This window comes from Dipodomys merriami, unplaced genomic scaffold (assembly GCF_024711535.1).
Source record: "Dipodomys merriami isolate MVZ:Mamm:240054 unplaced genomic scaffold, mDipMer1.0.p SCAF_71, whole genome shotgun sequence".
Classification (NCBI taxonomy): Eukaryota; Metazoa; Chordata; class Mammalia; order Rodentia; family Heteromyidae; genus Dipodomys; species Dipodomys merriami.
Genome location: NW_027206302.1, coordinates 1,647,392 through 1,672,773, shown reverse-complemented (window position 1 = coordinate 1,672,773; position 25,382 = coordinate 1,647,392). Strand labels below are relative to the sequence as shown.

General features: G+C 42.8%; 1 protein-coding gene across 3 annotated transcripts in view; it reads right to left on the bottom strand.

Moving 5' to 3' along the window:
- Zbtb8a (zinc finger and BTB domain containing 8A) overlaps positions 1-25,382 on the bottom strand; it is a 64,359-nt gene that overhangs the window by 29,886 nt on the left and 9,091 nt on the right. For 2 of the 3 annotated variants that reach the window (XM_070008820.1, XM_070008822.1), the window contains exons 2-5: positions 23,999-24,090; positions 16,842-17,668; positions 12,782-12,951; positions 3,209-5,264 (exon numbers count right to left, since the gene is read on the bottom strand). In XM_070008820.1, coding sequence (XP_069864921.1) covers positions 4,932-5,264; positions 12,782-12,951; positions 16,842-17,667 — 1,329 coding nt within the window. In that variant the 5' untranslated portion in view covers position 17,668; positions 23,999-24,090 and the 3' untranslated portion in view covers positions 3,209-4,931. Of the gene's footprint in view, positions 1-3,208; positions 5,265-12,781; positions 12,952-16,841; positions 17,669-23,998; positions 24,091-25,382 lie in introns of those variants that run through there. The other variant, XM_070008823.1, reaches the window with a different exon arrangement.

Genomic DNA, 25,382 nt, shown 5'->3' with positions numbered 1-25,382 from the left:
ATATCTTGGAAAAGTCTCAAAATTAAGTATTCTAAAACAAAGTAGTTATTCATCTATTTATGAAAAAATTTTAGGGCTGGGAAGGTGGCTCAGTGGTAGAGCGCTTGCCTTGCATGCTCGAGGCCCTGGGTTCGATTCCTCAGCACCACATAAGCAAAAAGAAAAAAGCCGGAAGTGGCGCTGTGGCTCATAGTGGTAGAGCGCTAGCCTTGAGCTGAAGAGCTGAGAGGGACAGCGCCCAGGCCCAGAGTTCAGGCCCCACGACCGGACCCAAAAAAAAAAAAAAGAAAAAATTTTAAAGAAAGTAATCATTGTAGCCCACAAACTGAAAATCATTTATAAGAAAAAAATAATGTAGCAGGGCGCTGGTGGCTCACACTTGTAATCCTCGCTACTCAGGAGGCTGAGATCTGAGGATTGAGGTTCAAAGCCAGCCCGCGCAGGAAAATTCATGGGACTCTCATCTCCAATAACCACTAGAAAACTGGAAGTGGCGCTGTGGCTCGAGCGGTAGAGTACTCGCCTTGAGCTGAAGAGCGCAGGGACAGCACCCAAGCCTAGAGTTCAAGCTCCACGACCAACCAAAAAATAAAAAAATAAAAAAAATAATGGCTGGGCACTGGTGGCTCATGCCTGTAATCCTAGCTACTCAAGAGGCTGAGATCTGAGGATAACAGTTCAAAGCCAGCCTAGGCAAGAAAGTTCATGAGACTCTGCTCTCCAATTAACCACCAGAAAACTGGAAGTGGTGCTGTGGCTCAAGTGGTAGAATGCTTACCTTGAGCTGAAGAGCTGAGGGACAGCACCCAGACCAAGTTCAAGCCTCATGACTAACAAAAACAAAACAAAAAAAACCAAAAAGGTATTATTTTCACCACCCTGTTAGGTATGGTGGTGCACACCTGTAATACCAACTCTTAGGAAGCTGAAGCATGAGGATCATGAGTTTGAGGTCAGCCTGGACTACATTGTAAGACATGTCAACAGCAGAAGAGACATCGGTGGTATGTCATGGCATTAAAAGATGATAGTGTAATATCTAGAGCCTTTACATCTCTAATTAATTACATTAAGCTTCACTGTGGTAATTTGCAGAGATTTTTATGAGTGACATTTGTTTCTTCGGATATTACATTTTTTTTTCTAGTTTTTTTTTTGTTGTTGTTGTTGGTTGTGGGGGCTGAATTCTGGGCCTGGGCGCTGTCCCTCAGCCCGTCAGCTCAACGTTAGTGCCCTACCACTTGAGCCACAGTGCCACTTCTGGTTTTTTCTGCATATGTGGTGCTGAGGAATGGAACCCAGGGCTTCATGCATGTGAGGCAAGCACTCTACCACTGAGCCAATTTCCCGGAGCTTTTTTCTAATTCTTAGGATTGAACCAAGGGCCTCACATGCTAGGGAAGTGTTTTACCACTGAGCTACATCTCTAGACTTGATATTTTAAGTTTTATCTTTAGAACTAAAAATAATACTTCTTTAATTTAGCTATACTTTGGGAATTTTTTAAGTTCACACAGGGGAGGAGTTTAATTTTGTATCCAAAAGGAAAAGTTTATTTTGAAAAAATATAAACAAGATAATGCCCAAAGCATTTAAAGAGAGAATAATTCTTCAAATGGTTTTATATTTTAAATTTTCATATAAATAGTTTTAACATATAAGTTTATCAACAGCATTACTAGTACTATGTGACTAACTCTAAGATACATTTTTGTGGGGGAGGAGGTGGGAGATGGTCCTGGAGCTTGAACTTTGGGTCTGGGCACTGTCCCTGAGGTCCTTTTGCTCAAGGCTAGCACTCTACCAATTGAACCACAACACTATGCCTGGCATTTTCTGTGATTAATTGGAGATGAGAGTCTCAGACTTTCCTGCCTGAGCTGGCTTCGAAATGCAATCCTCACATCTCAGCCTCCTGAGTAGCTAGGCTTATAGGCAGTTAAGATAAATTTTTTTCTTTGGTTGGTCCGGGGACTTGAACTCTGGGCCTGGGTGCTGTCCCTCAGCTCTTCAGCTCAAGGCTAGTGTGCTACCATGTGAGCCACAGTGCCACTTCCAGCTTTTTCTGCTTATGCAGTCCTAAGGAATTGAACCCAGGGCCTCATGCATGCAAGGCAAGCACTCTACCACTGAGCTACCTTCCCAGCCCTGCAAAGATTATTAAGAACTGGTAAGAACATCCTAGTTGGATTTATTTTTGTTTCTTTAAAGAGTAAGAGAACTATATTGATATATCTTCTGCACAAACCATTTTAAAAAATGATATTTGGGCCGGGCGCTGGTGGCTCACGCCTGTAATCCTAGCTACTCAGGAGGCTGAGATCTGAGGATCGCGGTTCAAAGCCAGCCCGGGCAGGAGAGACCGTGAGACTCCTATCTCCAATAAACCACCAGAAAACCGGAAGTGGCGCTGTAGCTCAAGTGGTAGAGCGCTCGCCTTGAGCTGAAGAGCTGAGGGACAGCGCCCAGGCCCAGAGTTCAAGCCCCACGGCCGACAAAAAAAAAAAAAAAAAAAAAAAAAAAAAAATGATATTTGGTAGCTGGGTGCTAGTGGCTCACACCTGTAATCCTAGCTACTCAGGATGCTAAGATCAGAGGATTGTGGTTCAAAGCCAGCTTGGGGAGGAAAGTCCATGAGACTCTTATCTCCAATTAACTACCAAAAAACTAGAAGTGGCACTGTGGCTCAAAGTGGTAAAGCATTAGACTTGAGTAGAGGAGCTCAGGGACAGCACCTAAGCCCTGAGATCAAGCCCTAGGACCAGTGTATGCGCACACACAATCATACACACACACCACACACAGAGATATTTTGAAGTCAGGCAGGTGGCAATATCTGTAATCTTAGCACTTGGAAGGGTGAAGCAGGTGAGTTCAAGGCCATCCTGGACTATACTATGAGTTCTAGACCTTCCTAAGATACATACTATGACCATGTCTCAAAAACAAAACAAGGACTAGACATGGCAGTATACATTATAATCCCAGCTACTCAGTCTTCATTAGCCTGATGGGGCTGGGAATATGGTTTAGTGGTAGAGTGCTTTCCTAGCATGCATGAAGCCCTGGGTTCAATTTCTTAGTACCACATACACAGAAAAAGCCAGAAGTGGTGCTGTGGCTCAAGTGGTAGAGTACTAACCTTGAGCAAAAGAAGCTCAGCGACAGTGCCTAGGACCTGAGTTCAAGACCCAGGACTGGCAAAAAAAAAAAAAAGGAAGGAAGGAAGGAAGGAAGGAAGGAAGGAAGGAAGGAAGGAAGGAAGGAAGGAGAGCTGGGAATGTGGTTTAGTGGTAGAGTGCTTACCTAGCAAGCAAGAAGCCCTGGGTTTGATTCTTCAGTATCACATAAACAGAAAAATCCAGAAGTGGTGCTGTGGCTCAAGTGGTAAAGTGCTAGCCTTGAGCACAGAAAGGCTCAGGGACAGTGCTCAGGCTCTGAGTTCAAGCCCCAGGACTGGCAAAAAAAATAAGACTAGCTGGGGCAAAAGTTATTAGCAAGACTCTTTTCTCAAAAACAAGATGGATGCTGGATGCTGGTGGCTGATGTCTGTAATCCTAGCTACTTGGAAGGCTGAGATCTAAGGTTCAAAGCCAGCCAAGGCAGAAAAGTTCATAAAACTCTAACTACCAAAAAGCCACCGTGGAGCTGTGGCTCAGATGGTAGAGCACCATTTGTAACAAAACTAAGTAAGCATATGAGGCTCTGTGTTCAAGCCCTGTTACCACCACTACCTAACAAGAACAATAAAAACAAGCTGGGTATGGTGGTAAATGGCTGTGGTCCCAGTTATGTGGGAGAGCTATAATAGGAGGATGGCAGTTTGAGGCCTATACCAGATAAAAAGCTTAGGTCCTATCTGAAAAAATAGAACTGGGGGAATTGCCCAAGTGGACGAGTGCCTACCTCGTCAATCTAAGATCTTTGACAAACTCTACTACAAAAATGAAACAAAGAAAAAAAACTCAAAGCAAGCTAAAAAGTAATGTCAGCATATACTCTTTGGTCAGTATCTAGGATTTTTGTTTTGTTTTAAAAGAATGACTTTAGGGGCTAAGAATGTGGCTCAAGTGGCGGAGTGCTTGCCTAGCATGCATGAAGCCCTGGGTTTGATTCCTCAGTACCAATAAACCAAAAAAGCCAGAAGTGGCACTGTAGCTCAAGTGGTAGAGTGCTAGCCTTGAGCACAGAAAGACTCAAGGACAGTGCCCAAGCCCTGAGTTCTAAACTCCAGGACTGGCCCAAAAAACAAAAACAGGAATGCCTTTTAAAGCCAAAAATTTCAATATGAAGCATAGTAGTCTTCTGCCACAATCCTAAACCACTCAGGAGACAGGAATAATGATAGGTCATTTCAGATCTAAAATTAGTAGAAAGATTTATTCGGTCAGGCAGATGATTATGAGACCCTTAACTATATTTCTACTTGGTTCCTTGTGAAATTTAATATTGTCAAAATGAGAGAGAGAGAGAGAGAGAGAGAGAGAGAGAAAGAGAGAGAAAGAGAGAGAGAGAGACTGTGTGTGTGTGTGTGTGTGTGTGTGTGTGTGTTTGTTTGAAAAATCTTAAAACTGTCTTACATAAAGTTTGGTTGTGATAAATTTATTTAAAATATTTTTTTGAAAAAAGTTTGCTAAATAGATTTTCCAACATTAAAAGAGAAAAGGTATCAATAATAACATAAAAGGACAGTTATTCATCCATCATGCCAGCTCAAGCCAGGTCTTTCTTTCCGGTGCAGCAACATGTTTTAAGGAACAAAGTTCAGAATGAATACAATGGCCTGTTCAGAAAGCATGCAAGTTATATCAGAGTGTTTCTTTTAAGTCAGTAGGATAAATATGTGCACTAGACTCCAGCCATGGAAAGAGAGAATTATAGGAAGTCAATGCAGATTGCAGACATGCCAGATCTAGTAGTTCATAATATAGCTACCTAATATTGGGTTTAATTTCCTTTTCTTCTTCCTCTTCACTATCATCAACCTGTTGTATGACCAGATCAGCAGACCCATCCTCTACAATTTCCACATAGGATCTATTCTCCTCTTCATTCAAGTGCCATCGGGAATCCTTATCTCCATCTGATGGGGACATAAGATGTTGCTCAGCTTCCAAGTCAATGGGGAGGCTGTCTATGCCAACTTCAGCAAGACATTCATTACACAGTCTGTAGCGCCTGGTTCCTTCCTGTACCACTTGCCCTGTTAGGTCAGTCACATGGCGTTTGCATTTTCTGCAGATTAGTTTGCATGCCTGGTGAATCTGTGTAGAGATTTAAATAGTGATAATAAATGATTTTTAAAAGCAGGTCAGTTTGATACTTTAGGTTATCAATTCATAAATTAAGATGTCCAAAGCCATGCATTCAACTAAAAAAATGAATAATGATTAGAAGCAATAACAAGGTTTGGTGGCAAATTGATGTCACAGAAATACTAGATATCAGCTTTCTCGGAATAATAGCTAGAATGCTTTTTTTTTTTTTTGGTTGGATCAAGGGGCTTGAACTCTGGTGCCTGGGTGCTGTCCCTCAGCTCTTCAGCTCAAGGCGAGCACTCTACCACTTGAGGCACAGCACCACTTCTGGTTTTCTGAGTGGTTTATTGGAGATAAGAGTCTCACGGACTTTCCTGCCCAGGCTGGCTTTGAACCGAGATCCTCAGATCTCAGCTTCCTGAGTAGCTAGGATCAGGCATGAGCCACTAGCGCCTGGCTTTAGAATGCTTTTATTATTAATATTGAATAATTTTGCTAGTACTGGAGCTTGAACTCAGGGCCTAAGCCTTAGTTCTTGCTTGTTTTTTTTGTCCAAGGTTAGTGCTCTATCACTTGAGCCACACTTCTACTTCTGGCTTTTTTGCTGGTAAATTGGAGATAAGAGTCTCATGGATCTTTCTGCCTGAGCTGGATTTGAACCTCAGTTCTCGGGATCTTAGCCTCCTGAGTACTCAGAATTACAGGCATAAGCCACTAGCGCCCGGCCAAAGTTAAAATCATTTTATCCACTCAGTAGTATTTTGCTACCAGAGGTAACAAAGGAATACCTTCTAAGGATAATTATTGCAAACATTTACTAAATACTATCCAAGGAGTATATATATTTTAATTTGGGGAGAACAGGAAACAGCCTTGTTTCATGCATTTTTTTGTTATTTAGCTAAAGAAAATATTGTCTTAAATATGAATTTATCACTATTTTGAGTGAAAGGATTACTAAGTCCTTAGAAGGAGAACCACATTAGGAACTGTTGCATCTGTTAGGGTATTGTCATTATTTTTGTCATTTATTAACCATGCAACTTAGAGCAAGTACTATTAAATGTAACGCTGCTTTCAAAGTGAAAGTCGAAACATGTAACTAGGGCTGTGAATGTGGCTCAGTGGTAGAGTGCTTCCCTTGCACACATGAAGCCCTGCATTCAATTCCTCAGTACCACATACACTGAAAAAGCTAGAAGTGGCTCTATGGCTCAAGTGACAGAGTGCTAGTCTTGAGCAAAAAGCAACTCAGGGACAGTGCCAAGGCCCTGAGTTCAAGCACCAGGATTGGCAAAAAAAAAAAAAAAAAAAAATTATATATATATATATATATATATATATATATATATATATAACTAGTATGACACAGGCCTCACACAAATAGGAAAACTGTCCAAAAGGGCACTGCTTATAAATAATCAAGTGGTTCTTTTACATTCTTGCCTCTTCCTTATTACTAATACGGATACTGTTCACAGGGTTAAAGTGAGGACCAAATAAATTAATGTTTTGGTTAAAAAAAGTTGTAGGGGGGGGCTGGAAAGGTGGTTCAGTGGTAGAATGCTTGCCTTGCATGCATGAGGCCCTGGGTTCAATTCCTCAGCATCACATAAGCAGAAAAAGCCAGAAGTGGTACTGTGGCTCAAATGGTAGAGTGCTAGCCTTGAGCTGAAGAGCTGAGGGACAGTGCCCAGGCCCAGAGTTCAGGCCCCATTATAGACCAAAACAACAAACAAGCAAAAAAGTTGTAGCCTGACGGTGCCAGTGGCTCACGCCTGTAATCCTAGTTTCTCAGAAGGCTGAGATCTGAGGATCATGGTTCAAAGCCAGCCTGGGCAGTAAAGACCGTGAGACTCTTATCTCCAATTAACCACCAGAAAACAGGAAGTGGTACTATGGCTCAAGTGGAAGACCATTCACCTTGAGCTGAAGAGCTCAGGGACAGTGCCTAGGCCCAGAGTTCAAGCCCCACAACCAACAACAAAAAAATGTTGTAACCAGTGAATGATTATCTATCATCATTACCATTAGTGATCAGCAGTTCTAATGGCAGCTATTAGAGTAGTAAATTATGAATTCTATTCTAAAATTATGAGTTAATTGCATAATGTTAGAACAATGTTTGTGGAATATGCATTTAGATAAAGTTAGAGTAGCATAGAAATAAGTCACCAAATAACGTTTAAAAAAAAAAAAAAAGCCCAGTGCCAGTGGCTCACGCCTGTAATCCTAGCTACTCAGGAGACTGAATCTGAAGATCACTGTGAGAAGCCAGCTTGGGCAGAAAAGCTGGCATGAGACTCTTATATCCTAGCTACTCAGGAGGCTGACATTTGAGGATTGTAGTTCAAAGCCAGCCCTGGCAGAAAAGTCCTGGTGAGACTCTTCATCTCCAATTAAGCATTCAAAAACCAAAATGGTGCTGTGGCTCAACTGGTACAGCTCTATTCTTAAGCACAAAGAGGCTCCAGGAGAGCACCCAGGCCTTCAGTTCAAGCATGACAACTGCCAAAAAAAAAAAAAAAACAGGGGTGGGGTAGGGGGTATGCTTGGAAATGTGACTTAGTGGTAGAATGTTTAGCATGCATGAAGCCCTGGGTTCAATTCCTCAGTACCACTTAAACAGAAATAACCAGAAGTGGTGCTGTGGCTCAAGTGGTAGAGTGCTAGCCCTTGAATGAAAAAAAGAAGCTCAGGGATAGTGCCCAGGTCCTAGTTCAAGCCCCAAGACTGGCAAAAAAAAAAAAAAAAAGAGAGATGGATGTAGTGGTAGGCACCTTTAAATTTTTTTTTTTTTTTTTTTTTTTTGGGTCCGGTCGTGGGGCCTGAACTCTGGGCATGGGCGCTGTCCCTCAGCTCTTCAGCTCAAGGCTAGCACTCTACCACTTGAGCCACAGCGCCACTTCCGGCTTTTTTCTTATGTGGTGCTGAGGAATCGAACCCAGGGCCTCAAGCATGCAAGGCAAGTGCTTTACCACTGAGCCACCTTTCCCAGCTCTGGTAGGCACCTTTAGTCCTACCCACTGGGGAGGCTAAGGCAGGAGGATTACTTAAACCTTCAAACATAAAATATTGTTGTGGGGCTGGGAATGTGGCTTAGTGATAGACTGCTTGCCCAGCATGTATGAAGTCCTGGGTTCAATTCCCCAGTATCACATAAATAAAGCCAGAAGTGGCACTATGGCTCAAATGGTAGAGTGCTAGCCTTGAGCAAAAGAAGCTCAGGGATAGTGTCTAGGCCCTAAATTCAAGCCCCAGGACTGCGAAAGAAAAGAAAAGAAAAAAAAAACACTGTTGTGAATCAAAAAATAAAATAAAAAGTGATAACTATAAATAAATGTAGGGGCTGGGAAGGTGGCCCAGTGATAGAGTGCTAGCCTTGCATGCATGAGGCCCTGTCCATTCCTCAGCACCATATAAGCAGAAAATGCTGGAAGTGGCAATGTGGTTCAAGTGATAGAGTGCTAGCCTTGAGCTGAAGAGCTGAGGGACAGTGCCCAGGCCCAGAGTTCAGGCCCCACAACCAACAAAAATAAATAAATAAGCAAATAAATAAATAAATAAAAATAAATGTAACTGGGAGCGGAGCACCAGTGGTTCACACCTATAATCCTAGCTACTCAGGAGACTGAGATCCTCAGATCTGAGGATCTGAGGATCACGGTTCAAGGCCAGCCCAGGCAGGAAAGTCTGCGAAACTCTTATCTCCAATAAACCTCCAAAAAACTGGAGGTGGTACTGTGGCTCAAGTGGTAGAGGATTTGCCTTGAGCTGAAGAGCTGAGGGGCAGCACCCAGGCCCAGAGTTCAAGCCCCACAACGGACAAAAAAAAAAAAAAAAAAAGTAATTGGACACTGGTGGCTCATGCCTCTGATCCTAGCAACTCAAGAGGCTGGGATCTGAGGATTGCTGTTCAGGCAGGAAAGTCCATGAGACTCTCATCTCCAATTAACCACCAGGAAACCAGAAGTGGCGCTGTGGCTCAAGTAGTAGAGTGCTAGCCTTGAGCTGAAGAGCTCAGAGATAGCCCCCAGGCCCAGAGTTCAAGCCCCATGACTTATAAAACAATAAATAGAATTTTTAAAAAAGTATTTCAAAGTAACGAAATAGCCACAAGTAATGAAAGAAGGATTTACTCTGTTGGTTTCGAGCTAATAGTATAGGAGGAATGAGAAACAATCAGGAAATCATTTCACAACCCCAGGTAAAATTATTAATTTGGATAGAGATTAGCAACTGGTTTATTTGGGTAGCTGATGGAAAATCACAGTACCATCACCTCAAGACAGAAATCAACATTTTTTGGGGGGAGGGGCAGTACTGGACATTGAAGCCAGGGCCAGCTTTTTCACATGGGAGACAGGCACTCTACCACCTGAGCTATGCCTCCAGCTTTTTTTCTTTTTAATTTTTTTAAAAATTTTTTATCCCTACCTCTGCTAGGATAACAGGAATGTTTCACTACACAGAGCTGACTAATTTTAAACCATCAATGACCAACCCAACCCACACCGCATTATGTCTCTACTAATGTGACATAATATGAAATATACAACTTCTATTTTGATGTGTTCTAGCCAAAAGTGCTTAACTTGAATCCATTAGGGCTTACATAAAACTAGTTTATAGAAAATGCAGAGGGAGCTGGGTGCCAGTGGCTCACGCCTATATCTCAGGAGGCTGAGATCTGAGGATCGCAGTTCAAAGCCAGCCTGGGCAGGAAAGACGTGAGACTCCTATCTCCAATAAACCACCAGAAAACCGGAAGTGACGCTGTAACTCTGGTGGTAGAGTGCTCACCTTGAGCTGAAGAGCTGAGGGACCGCGCCCAGGCCCAGAGTTCAAAAAAAAAAAAGAAAGAAAGAAAATGCAGAGGGAATAAGCAAGAGTTAATGATACCATGTGGAAGCAAACAAATTCAGACGCAAATTTTTTAAAATAATTGATTCAGTATCTTCAATAATCCAGTTTCATGGTAAGTAGAACATACATACATGGGGGAAATTATGTTTCATTGAAAGCATAGTTTAAGAGGGCTGGAGGTATGGCTGAAGAGGTAGAGAGATTTCCTAGCAAGTGCAAAGCTCTGAGTTCAAACCCCAGTACTGCTAAAAAGCCTCACCAAACCAAAACTGTAGATAAAGGATTAGCAGTGATGTGAAATATATGATCCTGGACCAGACTCTGCCTTGGACAGACCAGCTATGAAACGTATTTAGTGGGGACTAGGATGAAATTTGAAATTCAACTTGGTAGGAGATAATTTTTTTATTTTTTATTTTTGTTGGTTGTGGGGCTTGAACTCTGGACCTGGGCGCTTTCCCTACCCTCTTCAGCTCAAGGCGAGCGCTCTACACTTGAGCCACAGCACCACTTCCTGTTCTCTGAATGGTTTATTGGAGATAAGAGTCTCATGGACTTTCTTGCCTGGGCTGGCTTTGAACTGTGATCCTCAGATCTCAGCCTCCTGAGTAGCTAGGATTATAGGCGTGGGCACCTGAACCCAGCAGATAAAATTTTATTCAGATATAAAAGCACAGATTGTTCCCCTAAGGTAGCAGGTTATAAAACAACATGTATAATATAATATCATCTTGGTTAAAAAGCACATATATATGCAAAGAAGAAATTTTGCAAGAAAATACATAATAGGATTGTTAATAATAGTGACATCTGAATCTTAGGAATATAGTATTTGTATTTTATATTTACTGCTTTTTTTTTTTTAAGATCAAGGGTTTGGACTCAGGCCCTTGTACATGCTAGGCTGGTATGCTACTGCTGAAAAATGCCTTCACTAGCCGGGCGCTGGTGGCTCACGCCTGTAATCCTAGCTACTCAGGAGGCTGAGATCTGAGGATCGCGGTTCAAAGCCAGCCCGGGCAGAGAGACCGTGAGACTCCTATCTCCAATAAATCACCAGAAAAAAACCGGAAGTGGCGCTGTAGCTCAAGTGGTAGAGCGCTCACCTTGAGCTGAAGAGCTGAGGGACAGCGCCCAGGCCCAGAGTTCAAGCCCCACAACCGACAAAAAAACAAAACAAAACAAAAAAATGCCTTCACTTCTGTTTTCTTATTTTCTATAATATATATTTGTTACTTTTGTTCTATTAACATTTTGTAAAGGAAGTGGCGCTGTAGCTCAAGTGGTAGAGCGCTCGCCTTGAGCTGAAGAGCTGAGGGACAGCACCCAGGCCCAGAGTTCAAGCCCCACGACCAACAAAAAAAAAAAAAAAACATTTTGTAAAAAATGTTTGCAGTCCTAGAGATGAACCTAGTGCCTTGCACATGCCAGGCAGGCGCTCTGTCACTGAGTTCCATCGCTGGCCCTTGTTTTTTTTTGTTGTTGTTCTTGTCTGTCATGGAGCTTGAACTCTGGGCCTTGGCACTGTCCCTCAGCTCTTCAACTCAAAGCTAGCACTCCACCACTTGAGCCACAGCACCACTTCCAGCTTTTTCTGTTTATGTGGTGCTAAGAAATTGGACCCAGGGCCTCATGCATGCAAGGCACCTTCCCAGCCCCTATTAGTATTAGTATTAGTATTAGTATTTTGGCCCTTGTTTTTTTTGTGTGTGTAAAGTTTTTTTGTTGTTGTTTTTTGTCAGTCCTGAGGCTTGAACTCAGGGCCTGACCACTGTCCCTGAGCTTCTTTTGCTTAAGGCAAGCACTCTACCACTTAAGCCACAGTGCCACATCTGGCTTTTTCTGTTTATGTGGTACTGAGGAATGAAACCCAGAGCTTCATGCATGCTAAGCAAGCATTCTACCACTAAGCCACCTTCTCAGCCCAGCTGGTGGATTTTTTGTTTGTTTATTGATTGTGGGGCTTGAAATCTGGGCTTGGGGGCTGTCCCTGAGCTCTTCAGCTCAAGGCTAGCTCTCTACCACTTGAGCCACAGCACCACTTCCTGTTTTCGAAGTGGTTTATTGGAAATAAGATTCTCACAGACTTTCCTGCCTGGGCTGTTTGAACTGCAATCCTTAGATCTCAGCCTCCTGAGTAGCTAGGATTACAGGTGTGAGCCACTGGTGCTGGCCCGTTGGGTTTTTTGAGACAGGGTCTTGCTACGACTGTCAGACTGTCCTTGAACTGACTATGTAGCCCAGGCGAGGCTGGAATATGAAAATCTTCTGCTTTTGTCTCCCAAGTGCTAGGATTGCAGGTGTGCACTACTGAAGTTAATAAAAGCAAAGATTCTACCTTTTTTCTTTTTTCACTTCATCTGGCACATAGTAGTAGATGCTCTCTATATATTTAAGAACTGAGGAGCATGGTTCAGATCTAGCCTATGCATGAAAGTCTGTGAAACTCTTATCTACTCTAATTAAGTACCAAAAAAGCCAGAAGTAGAATTGTGACTCCAGTGGTAGAGCACTAACCTTCAGCAAAAAAGCTCGACAATACCCTATGACTAGCACCAAAAAAAGAAAGAAATTTCCCTCTATAAACTTGATTATCCTAAAGCAGATAATTGCACATATTTCTCAAGAAGTAAAATGATGGAAAATCATATACATACTGTTCGGAAATGGCTACTTAGATGGTCTAGTCTGCTAAACCTTTTTCCGCAAGCTTGGCATGGGTAGGGCCTCTCTCCTGTATGACAGCGCAGGTGGCGCTTGAGGTCTGCTTTCCGTTTCACCACGTGTGTACAATATGGACACTTGAATCGCATCCTGGGCAGATCATCTGTCATGACAGTGTGAATAAGTCACTGGAGACATTATAATAACAAGTGTATTAACATGAGAAATACAAAAAAATGAAAAGATTAAAAAAGAAAGTATTAAGACTAGATTGTCAACATAATCTTGTGTAAATAACTCTTAACTGCAGTATCTATATATTTAAAGAGCCTAAATAAATTTAGACTGACATCTTTATCTTTTATTTAACAATGTAGATTTCAAATGCTATTAAGATTTTTTTTTTTATTTTTTTTTTTTTGGCCATGGGGTTTGAACTCTTGGGCCTGAGCACTGACTGTCGCTCAGCTCAAGGCTTGCACTCTACAACTTGAGCCACAGTGCTACTTCCAGTTTTCTGAGTGATTTATTGGAGATAAGAATCTCATGAATTTCACAATAAAAATTAAAAAAAGAGAAAAAGAATCTCACATACTTTCCTGCCTGGGCTGGCTTTGAACCTCAATCCTCAGATCTCAGCCTCCTGAGTAGCTAGGATTACAGGTATGAGCCACTGGCAGGCGCTCGGCTTTGTTTTATTTTTTGTCAGTCATGGGGCTTCAACTCTGGGCTTTGGTACTGTCCCTGAGCTTTTCAGCTCAAGGCAAGTGCTCTACCACTTGAGCCACAGCGCCACTTGCAGTTTTCTGGTCATTAATTGGAGATACGAGTATCATGGACTTTCTTCCCCACGCTGGCTTGGAATTGCTGGCTTAGAATTTCGATCCTCAGCCGGGCGCTGGTGGCTCACGCCTGTAATCCTAGCTACTCAGGAGGCTGAGATCTGAGGATCGCTGTTCAAAGCCAGCCCGGGCAAGAAAGACCATGAGACTCCTATCTCCAATAAACCACCAGAAAACCGGAAGTGGCGCTGTAGCTCAAGTGGTAGAGCGCTCGCCTTGAGCTGAAGAGCTGAGGGACAGCGCCCAGGCCCAGAGTTCAAGCCCCACGACCGACAAAAAAAAAAAAAAATAAAAGAATTTCGATCCTCAGATCTCAGCTTCCTGAGTAGCTAGGATTACAGGCATGAGCCACTGCTGCCCAGCAAGATTTTTTTTTCTTTTTTTTGCCACTCCTGGAGCTTGAACTCAGGGCCTGGGTAATGTCCCTGAGGTTCTTTTGCTCAAGGCCAGTGTTCTACCACTTGATCCACATTGCCAATACCAGCTTTTTCTGTGTATGTGGTACTGAGGAATCTAACCCAGGGCTTCATGCATGCTAGGTAAGCACTCTACCATTAAGCCACATTCTCAGTCCACTATTCAGATTTTAAATGTCAAAAGGTAATACTGGATTTTAAAACTATAGATATAGCCAGGTGCTGGTGGCTCATGCCTATAGAATCCTAGTTACTCAGGAGGCTGAGATATGAGGATTATGGTTCTAAGCCAGCTGGGCAAGAAAGTCTGTGAGACTTTGTTGTTGGTTGTGGGGTTTGAATTCAGGGCCTGTACACTGTCTCTGAGCTTTCTCTCAAGGCTAGTGCTCTACCACTTTGAGCCACTGTGCTACTTCCAATTTTCTGGTAGCTAATTGGAGCTAAGAGTCTCTCAGCCTTTCCTGCTTGGGCTAGCTTCCAACCATGATCCTTAGCTCTCAGCCTCCTGAGTAACTAGGATTATAGGCATGAGCCACCCATACTGGGCTTATGGAAGACTCTTATCTCAGAAAAACTTGGAAGTGGCGCTATGGCTTAATTAGTAGAGGTAAAAGGACTTAATATTCAAGCAGCTTATTGTCACATTTTATCCTCTTGCCTTTACTTTTCATATGCTGGTGAAACTCTGTTGTGGTAATAGTGTGTCTGTGTGTTTGTTTTTGTTTTTTTTAGACAAGGTCTCCCAACAAAGCTCAGATTGGCCTTCAACTCTCAATCCTCCTACCTCTATTCCCCCAGTAGAGGAATTACAGGTATGCTATACCAAGCCTGGATTTATTACTATTACTTTTTTTTTTCCAGTCATGGGGCTTGAACTCTGGACCTAAGTGCTGTCCCTCAGCTCTTCAGCTCAAGGCAAGCACTCTACCACTTGAGCCACCGTGCCACTTCCGGTTTTTGAGAGGTTACTTTGAGATAAGAATCTCACAGGGATTTTTCTGCCTAGGTCAACCTCAAAAGAACCATGATTCTCAGATCTCAGTCTCTTGAGTAGCTAGGATTATGGGTTTGAGCCACCAGTGCCTGGCTAAGAAGTGTACTCTTTACCTGACTTATCTAATTGTAACCTCTCTATACATCACCTTTATAATAACAATAAAAAAATTTAGAAAAGGGGCTGGGAAGATGGCTCAGTGGCAGAGTGCTTGCCTTGCAATGCATGAGGCCCTGGGTTCGATTCCCCAGCACCACATAAGCAAAAAAAAAAAAAAATTTAGAAAAAAAGAAAGGGCACAATCATCCCGATCCATATACACTTCTAAAGGAAAATCACAGTGTCATGTATGATTCATCTTGCAAGAAGTCATTTGAGCCGGGCGCTGGTGGCTCACGCCTGTAATCCTAGCTACTCAGGAGGCTGAGATCTGAGGATCGTGGTTCAAAGCCAGCCCGGGCAGGAGATACCGTGAGACTCCTATCTCCAATAAACCACCAGAAAACCAGAAGTGGCGCTGTAGCTCAAGTGGTAGAGCGCTCGCCTTGAGCTGAAGAGCTGAGGGACAGCGCCCAGGCCCAGAGTTCAAGCCCCACGGCCGACAAAAAAAAAAAAAAGAAGTCATTTGATAGGACCCTTCTTTTATTTTTTAGAAGAAATAAGTATGTGTTGCTAAGTTACTACATCCTTGGGGGGAAAGGTTCATATAAAAGATTTAATTGTATTTTGTATGTTCTCTGTGTTGAGGATTTCTCAGTGTTAATCCAGCCCGCTCATTTTTCACTACATTAACTTTGTTTTGTTTATGTTTTGTTATGTTATGCTGTCCCTGAGCTTCTTTTGCTCAAGGCTAGTACTCTACCACTTGAGCCACATTGCCACTTCCGGTTTTTTCTGTTTATGTGATACTGAGGAATCCAACCCAGGGCTTCATGCATGCTATGCAACCACTCCACCACTGAGCCACATTCCCAGCCTTACAGGACATTAATTTAAAATGTTTAATTCATAATAATCTTGGATATAAATAATGGCAGTCAAAATAAATACAGCACTGAGGGTTGAAACCCATGATTTTCCAAACCTATGTCTATGTGTTGGATTACATTTAATTAAGTCTTTCTAAATGATTTAGTCTCTATTTTCACTATAGGTTTTTGTTTTGTTGTTGTTGTTTTTACTCAGGGAATACTTATTAATATGTAAACATTATTTTGTTTTGTTCCATTTTGCAGTGCTGGGGGTCTAACCCAGAGCCTCATGCTAGGCAAGTGCTCTGCTACTAAGCCACATTCTAGCCCTATAATTTTTTTTTTTTTTTTTGTCAGTCATGGGGCTTGAACTCTGGGCTTGGGCGCTAACCCTGTGCTCTTAAGCTCAAGGCAAGCGCTCTACCGCTTGAGCCACAGCACCACTTCCCCTATAATAATTTTTTTTTTAATATACTAGCGAGGTACTGGTGGCTCACACCTATAATCCTAGCTATTCAGGAGGCTGAGATCTGGGAATCTTGATTTGATGCCAGCGTGGGCAGGAAAGTCTCAGAGACTCTTATCTCCAATGAAACTACTCAGAAAAAGCCAGAATTGGCACTGTGGCTCAATTGGTAGTGCTAGCCTTGAGCACAAAAATGTTCAAAGACAGCATCCAGACCCTGAGTTCAAGCCTCACAACCAACAACAACAACAACAACAAAATCATTTGGTTCAACTGTTCACAGCACATACAATTAAGGATATATTGAGATAGGATTGTTTTCCATGGGAATCTTGAACCCGGTTGGGGGCTGTGCTTTAAGTACCTGGAAAACTCCGGGAAGTGACTTCATTTCCTTGGCTATACGGATAGGCAACAGGAGGCGAGTTCACTTCAGCATCAACTTGTGCTTGTTCTTCAGTCTGAGGCGAAACCTGGCTGGAGGAATCAGATATCCGTGCTTCTCTTTTACTTGACTTATAATGAGCAACTTCAGAAGGCTGAGATAATCTCAAATGTTTGGTTTTTTTAATGGAATCTTTCCTTTGTTCATACTTGGCCAAAGGTTGTTGAGTATTCCTTTGGGAGACTGAATGGTAATTATATTTACTCCATGGCTTTCCACTTATTATACCTGTTCCTAGGTCTGGGCTGATGTGTGAACGTGGAGAACTGCTTTCTTCTTGCCAGCTGCCACTATAAAAAGAGGAATGATCTATGCCATTCGAATTGGCATCCTTATCTGAGAGACTGAAGTAACGATCCTTTTCTTTCTCACTAATGTCCAAGGAAGACTTAATAAAAGTCTTACATACACTAATGACATCAGTCATCTGAAGGAAGCTAGCAGCAGACATCACTTCAATGACATTTTGTCCAGTAAGAGAGAGTTTGCCAGAATAGACAAAGTCCAGGATAACTGTGAAAGTATCAGGAGAGAATGCCTGAAATGTAGCTGTGGTTGGCTGACATGTCTCCTTTGAATTCTGAGAAAGAAGCATTTTAAAGTAGCCGCTACTAGCGAACAACACATTGCGATGCGCTTTGAAGACCTTTCCTTCAACTAGAATACTGCAATCACAAAACACATCTTGCCTGCGCTGCTCATTGAGTTGCTGCAGGAGATGAGACTGGTGAGAGGAGATCTCCATTCTGCAGGGAGACACAGGCAGTTACCACAGGAAAGAACAACCCCCATTTAGGATGACACAAAGAAAGCCAGAAGCAAGCCTCTTTGTCTTATCAAAACAACTTTCCTGCCAGGTGCTGGTGGCTTACGCCTGTAATCCTAGCTACTCAGGAGGCTGAGATCTTAGGATCACGGTTCAAAGCCAGCCAGGGCAGGAAAGTCTGTAAGACTCTTATCTCCAATAAAAAACACTAGAAAACCGGAAAGCGCTATGGCTCAAGGGGTAGAGCACTCGCCTTGAGCTGAAGAGCTGAGGGACAGTGCCCAGGCCCAGAATTCAGGCCCCACGACTGGACCCCCCAAAAGAAAATTAAGCTTGGTTCTCAAAAATGATCATGGGCTGGGCACTGGTAGCTCACACCTGTAACCTTATCTACTCAGGATGTTGAGGTATAAGGATTGTGGTTCAAGCCTGGGCAGGAAAGTCCATGAGTCTCTGATCTCTTTTTTTTTTTTTTTGGGGGGGGGTGTCTAATTGTGAGGCCTGAACTCTGGGCCTGGGTGCTGTCCCTCAGCTCTTCAGCTCAAGGCTAGCGCTCTACCACTTGAGCCACAGTGCCACTTCCGGCTTTTTTTCTTATGTGGTGCTGAGGAATCAAACCCAGGGCTTCAGGCATGCAAGGCAAGCACTCTACCACTGAGCCACCTTCCCAGCCCCTCTAATCTCCAGAAAACCAGAAGTGGAGCTATGGCTCAAAGTGGTATAGCACTAGCCTTCAGCAAAAAGAGCTTAGGACAGTGCCCAGGACCTGAGTTCAAGCCTCATGACCAACAAGGAAAAAAAAAGGATCAGGAATTAGCTGTCTTAGAGTGAAGGGAAAGATTCTGGTTGCAGCAAAGTGATGGTCTAGAAAATGTAGACTTCTTGGCAATAATTTCTGGAGATGCTGGCTAAAATGTAACACAGGGGCTGGGAAGTTGGCTCATGGGGCTGGGAAGTTGGCTCAGTGGTAGAGCGCTTGCCTTGCATGCCTGAGGCCCTGGGTTCGATTCCTCAGCACCACATAAGCAAAAAAGAAAAAAGCCGGAAGTGGCGCTGTGGCTCAAGTGGTAGAGCACTGGCCTTGAGCTGAAGAGCTGAGGGACAGTGCTCAGGCCCAGAGTTCAGGCCTCACAACCGGACCAAAAAAAAAAATAAAAAAATAAAATAAAATAAAATGTAACACAAACTTATTAAATGTGTGCCTGAGCTTACAAGAAGAGCAAATTCCAAGATGCCAGCAGAGAAGAGGGAGCAGAGCTTTGGCTACAAGCATTCCTGCAAGGGCTAGTCATGATTCATTAGGTTTTTACTAATAATAAACTTAGTTTTATTAGAGGTAGGAAGTTGGACCTCTCCAATGACTGCAACTTTAGTTGGACTAGTAAATGTTTTTTGTAATGTCTTGAGTAAAAAAGAAAAAGTCCCTGGGATAAGATATTTAAGTTTGTGTCTTTCCCTACTTAATCCCTCTGGAGGTGCCCCTGGAGCACCATTAAGTTGTTCACAAGGGATGCTCTCAGAACCCAAGCCAGCTCTGAATCAGGTGAACTCAAAATTATGACCCTTCTTATATGAGTGGCCCAATTTTCAATACAGTCCAAACATGATGCTTAATATCTAGTATCTTCTCTAGTATAATTTTATCGGATGAGCAGAAAAGCTCAAAAGCTATGTACATATGACCATATAAGATAATGCTGAAACCGGACACCAGTGGCTAACGCTTGTAATCCTAGCTACAGGAGGCTGTGATCTGAGGATCGTGGTTCAAAGCCAGCCCAGGCAGGAAAGTCCACGACACTCTTATCTCCAATTAACCACCAGAAAACTGGAAGTGGCACTGTTGCTCAAGTGGTAGAGCACTTGCCTTGAGCTGAAGAGCACAGGGAGAGTGCCCAAACCCAGAGTTCAAACCCCACAACTGACAAAAAATAAAAATAATAATAGTGCTAAGTGAAATGAAACCCAAGATATGGACACAAGAGGTCGTTCTTTGTTGTCATTTTTTTTATGTACTATGTGATTTTTTTTTGTTTCTTTTGTATGTTCTCCCCACTATGTTATATCCCCTGTTGTCACTGTACTTAATTTTGGTATCCTGCATTTGTATATACATTTGTCTAATTTGTGGAGGGAAAGGGGAATAACAAAACCGTGAAAGAAGGACACAGGATGACCCATTGGAACAATGATACCCACAAGACACTATATTGGAAATGAACTTTACAATTTTGGTGCGGGAGAGCAGTGAGGAAGGGGGAGGAGGGAAGGGATAGTGGGAGAACAACTAAGGAGGGAGCAACAATGCTCAGCAAGATATGTACTCATTACCTCACTCATGTGACTGTACCCCTCTGTATAGCATCTTTACAATAAAATAAAATTTAAAAAAGAAAGAAAGAGGGGCTGGGAAGGTGGCTCAGTGGTAGAGCGCATGCCTTGCATGCCAGAGGCCCTGGGTTCGATTCCTCAGCACCACATTAGCAAAAAGAAAAAAGCCGGAAGTGGCGCTATGGCTCAAGTGGTAGAGCGCTAGCCTTGAGCTGAAGAGCTGAGGGACAGCACCCAGGCCCAGAGTTCAGGCCCCATGACAGGACCCAAAAAAGAAAGAAAGAAAGAAAGAGGGCTGGGAAGGTGGCTCAGTGGTAGAGTGCTTACCTAGCAAGCATGAAGCCCTAGGTTTGATTCCTTAGTACCACATAAACAGAAAAAGCCAGAAGTGGCGCTACGGCTCAAGTGGTAGAGCACTAGCCTTGAGCAGAGAGAGGCTCAGGGACAGTGCCCAGGCCCTGAGTTCAAGCCCCAGGACTGGCAAAAAAATTAAAAAAAACTAAACATAGTCAGGCTCTGGTGCTTTGAGACTATATATAATCTTAGCTACTCAAGAGGCTGAAATCTAGCATTATGGCTCGAAGCCAGCCTGATCAGGAAAGTCTGTCACTCTTATTTTATTTATTGCCAGTCCTGGTCTTGTACTCAGGGCCTGGGCACTGTCCCTCAGCTTCTTTTTGCTCAAGGCTAGCACTTGAGCCACAGGGACACCTTCTGCTTTTTCTGTTTATGTAGGTAAGCACTCTACCACTAAGCTACATTCTTAGCTGATTTGTAAGACTCTTATCTCCAATTAACCACCAAAAAGCTGTGGCCTCAAGTGGTAAACAGTCTTAAGCAAAAAGCTCAAGGACAGCATCTAGGCCCTGAGTTCAAGCCCCAGTCAGTACTCAAACTCTCTGTCTCTTTCTTTCTGTCTCTCTCATACACACACACACACACACACACACACACACACACACACACACAAATGAAAAATGTGCATTAGAGAAGAAAGTAGTCTTTATTTATTTTTATTTTTTGTTCATCCATGGGGTTTTGAGCTCTTTTACTCAAGGCTAGTACTTAAAAAAAAAAAACAGAAGTAGGGCTGTGGCTCAAGTGGTAGTTTCCTAGCCTTGAGCAAAAGATGCTCAGGAACAAAGCCCAGGACCTGAGTTCAAATCCCAGGACTGGCAAAGAAAAAAATTGTAAAATAAAACACTGGGCAGGGGGTAGAGATGGGGGAGGGGAGAACTGGGTGTCAGTGGCTCATGCCTATTATACTCAGGAGGCTAAGATCTGGGGATCATGGACTCTGGGGATCACAGGACTCTTATCTCCAATAAACTACAAAAAAAAAAAAGCTAGAAGTGGAGCTGGCTCAAAAGAAACTCAGGGACAGTGTTGGGCCAGGACCCAGGATTGGCAAAAAAAAAAAAAAAAAAAGATTCTTATGCTACAGAAACAAGTGTCATTTTAGCTTTCTATTGTGAGAATAAAGAAGCTGTAATGCCAGGCATTGGTGGAATAGGCCTGTAATCGTAGCTACTTAGAAGTCTGAGATCTGAGGATCGAGGTTCAAAGCCAGCCGGGGCAGGAAAGTCTGTGAGACTCTTATCTCCAATTAACCACCAGAAAACCAGAAACAGCACTGTGGCTTAACTGCTAGAGCGCTCGCCTTGAGCTGAAATGCTCAGGGACAGTGCCCAGGCCCAGAGTTCAAGCCCCACGACCGACAAAAAAAAAAAAAAGAAGCTTTTTTTTCATAGTTATAAAGAGCTTATTTAATAAAGAAAAAGTAAAGGCCACTCAGGAGAATGAGCAGCAGGACGTAGAAACAAGTTTTCCAGAAGCTGTTATTTTTATTGAAGAAAGAAGTAGGGAGTTAGAGGGAGAAAACCAAGCTACTTGCAGGTGAACAATTCTCTCATTTTCATGGTGATTCTTAGCCTGGTTACTTACACCCAGTGATAAAGATAGAAATGGGAATGGAATCAATGGGCTTCCACAGTTCATTGGTTACAGAAGGCTAGCTATAAGGCCCTTTTTTTGTGGTAATGGGGTTTAAACTCAGTATACTTGGTAGGCAGATGTTCTACCTAAGTCAGACCTTCAGCACTCTTTGCTTAGTTATTTTTCAGATAAGGTCATACTTTTTGCCTGGACTGGTCTTGGACCATGATCCTCCTCCTATTCCTCTTGAATAGCTGGGATTCTAGATATGAACCACAATGTCTAGCTTTTTGTTGAAAGGGAGTCTCAATAACTTTCTTTCCTAGGCTGAACTTAAACATTCATCCTCTTGTCTAACTCTTAAGATGCTGGTATTACAGGCACAAGCCACCATGCCCAGCCTTAACAACGTCCTTTACACCTAGGTGTCCAAGATATCACTAATAGAAATTGTGAAGTCCAGAGGAAGACTTGTTTTTAGAAGAAAAGCAATGGAAGCCGGGTGCCCGTAGCTCTCGCCTATAGTCCTAGCTACTCAGGAGGCTGAGTTCTGAGGATCACAGTTCAAAGCTAGCCAGGCAGAAAAGTCCATGAGCTAAAGAGCTAAGGGACAGCGCACAAGCCCAGAGTTCAAGCCCCATGACTGACCAAAAAAAAAGAAGAAAAGCAATGGCCCAGTTTTCATGTGTCTTACAGTGAATGGGAAATTGGATAGAGATAGCCATAAGACCACTGGAAATATGGATCTGACATACAATTGAAGATAGCAACTTAGGAGACATAGGCAGATAGCAATTAAGCTGTTAACAGGAAGGAAGGGGTTGAGATAAGAACCTGGAGGATCATCCATGACTGGGAAGCAGGCTGCAGAAGAGAAGACAGTATAACAGAGAACAGGGGGAATTAGCAGAGCCTTATGACATCTGAGCCAGAGCAGAAGTTTCTAGAAAGGAGCAGTAAAAAATGAAAGGTCAGAGGGCACAACCAACAGTGTGCACTGTCTCATCTAATGTCACATAGCCATAGTCAGCAAGGTGATTACTGCCATCATTTATAGAAAACGGGACTTAACAGTGACTCCAAGATACCAGAACCCTGGCACTAATTTTAGCACTAATTTAGTTCTATGTCCATAGGTAACTTGCCCTTTCTAGGCTAAATTTCCTAGTTGGCAAATTGAAATGGTTGGTATAGATCATATCTAGTTCCTTGTTACAAGAGTCTTTGTTTAGGGTAGAAGGAAAATGATGCATATACAAGAGAGGCACTGAATTAAAATTAGCAAACATGAAGAAGGATATGCTATAGTTCTAAAAGAGGGTAATCAAAACAAGATGCTTTAATTTACTTTTTTGTGCCAATCCTGGGACTTGAACTCAAGGCCTGCACACTACACTGTCCCTGAGCTTTTTTTTTTTTTTTTTTTGAGTCCCGACGTGGGGCCTGAACTCTGGGCCTGGGCACTGTCCCTCAGTTCTTCAGCTCAAGGCTAGCGCTCTACCCCTGAGCCACAGCACTACTTCTGGCTTTTTTTTTCTTCTGCTTATGTGATGCTGAGGAATCGAACCCAGGGCCTCATGCATACAAGGCAAGCGCTCTACCACTGAGCCACCTTCCAAGCCCCTCCCTGAGCTTTTTTGCTCAAGGATAGCACTCTACCACTTGAGCCACAGCTCCACTTCTGGCTTTTTTTGGGGTGTTTAATGGGAGATAAGATAGAGATAAGAGTCTCAGAGTTTCCTTCCTGAGCTGGCTCAAATCACAATCCTCAGATCTCAGCCTCCTGTGTAGCTAAGATTACAGGTATGAGCCACCAGCACCTGGCTTCATTTACTTTTAGTAAATCCTTTCTCCAATATATAAAATAAAAAAGTGCAAAAATTTTACTTATTATGTACATGTTTAAATGAGTTATATCAAGAATTAAATTTTTTTCATACCTGGAATAAAGGTAGGGAGCTCAGTGGTAGAATTTATACTTAGCATGCTCAAGCTCTGGCTTCAATTCCACACCAAAAGAAAAAAAATCCCACTTTTTTCATACCTGGAAATTTATGAATGCTGCTCTTGAAACCCTGAAAAATCAGCTGGAGTGAAAATTTCAAGTCAAACACCACCCACACAAGGAGGATTGTCCTGTAGAGAGAGAAAAATAGATGTTTCAGTGCTTTTTTTTTTTTTTAATATAACAGGCATATCTCCTGAAATACATGATAAATATTCATTTAAGCCAGGAATAGTGATATACAACTGCAATCCCAGCACCTGGAAAGCTGAAGGTTCCAGGCCAGCTTGGGCAAGATAGTAAGATCCTACTTCAAAACACCTAAATAAAAAAGTAAATCTATATTTATTTAAATAAGTTGCATGGATGGGGCACTGTAGCTCAAAGTGGTAAAGCACTGGCCTTGAGCAAAAAGAGCTCAAGGACAGTGCCAAGGCCCTGAGTTAAATCACCATGACCAATTAAAAAAAAAAAAAAAAAAAAAAAAGCAGCTCTGAGTAATCAGGAAACAGAAGAAAAGAGGTTATTGGTTTTTTTGTTTTTTTTTTCCCTTATTGGTCATGAGACTTGAATACTGGGCCTGGGCGCTGTCCCTGTGCTCTTCAGCTCAAGGCTAGTGCTCTACCAATTGAGCCACAGTGCCACTTCTGGTTATTGATTGTAGATAAGAATGTCAGGGACGGGGCTAGGAAGTTGGCTCAGTGGTAGAGCGCTTGCCTTGCATGCATAAGGCCCTGGGTTTGATTCCTCAGCACCACATAAGCAAAAAGAAAAAAGCCAGAAGTGGCGCTGTGGCTCAAGTGGTAGAGCACTAGCCTTGAGCTGAAGAGCTGAGGGACAGCGCCCAGGCCCAGAGTTCAGGCCCCACAACTGGACCCAAAAAACAAACAAACAAAAAAAGAATGTCAGGGACTTTCCTGCCCAGGCTGGCTTTGAACCGTGATCCTCAGATCTCAGCCTCCAGAGTAGCTAGGATTACAGGCATGAGCCACTGGCTGAAAAGAGGCTTTTAAACTATGTTACAACACAATGAAAAAAATGCAGTAGGAAGGAATTTTAAACCCCAGGAAGTAAATGATGGTCTCTAAATTTCCAGGTGTCAGAAAGACACGTATGGATTGAGTCTTGATGGATGGATACAAATTCATATATGATAAACAGGGCAAAGAATATTCTAGAAAGGGCTAAATGCAACTATATAAACAACAGAATTCTTCAGGGATGACAAGAAAGACTATGAAGCTCTTCCACTTTATAGGAACCCTTTTGATAGATTTGTTTTGTTTTGTTTGGTCGGTTTTGGGTCTTGAACTTTGGGCCTGGGCGCTGTCCCTGAGCTCTTCAGCTCAAGGTTAACGCTCTACCACTTGGGCCACAGGACCACTTCCCACTTTTTCTGCTTATCTGGTGCTAAGGAATAGAA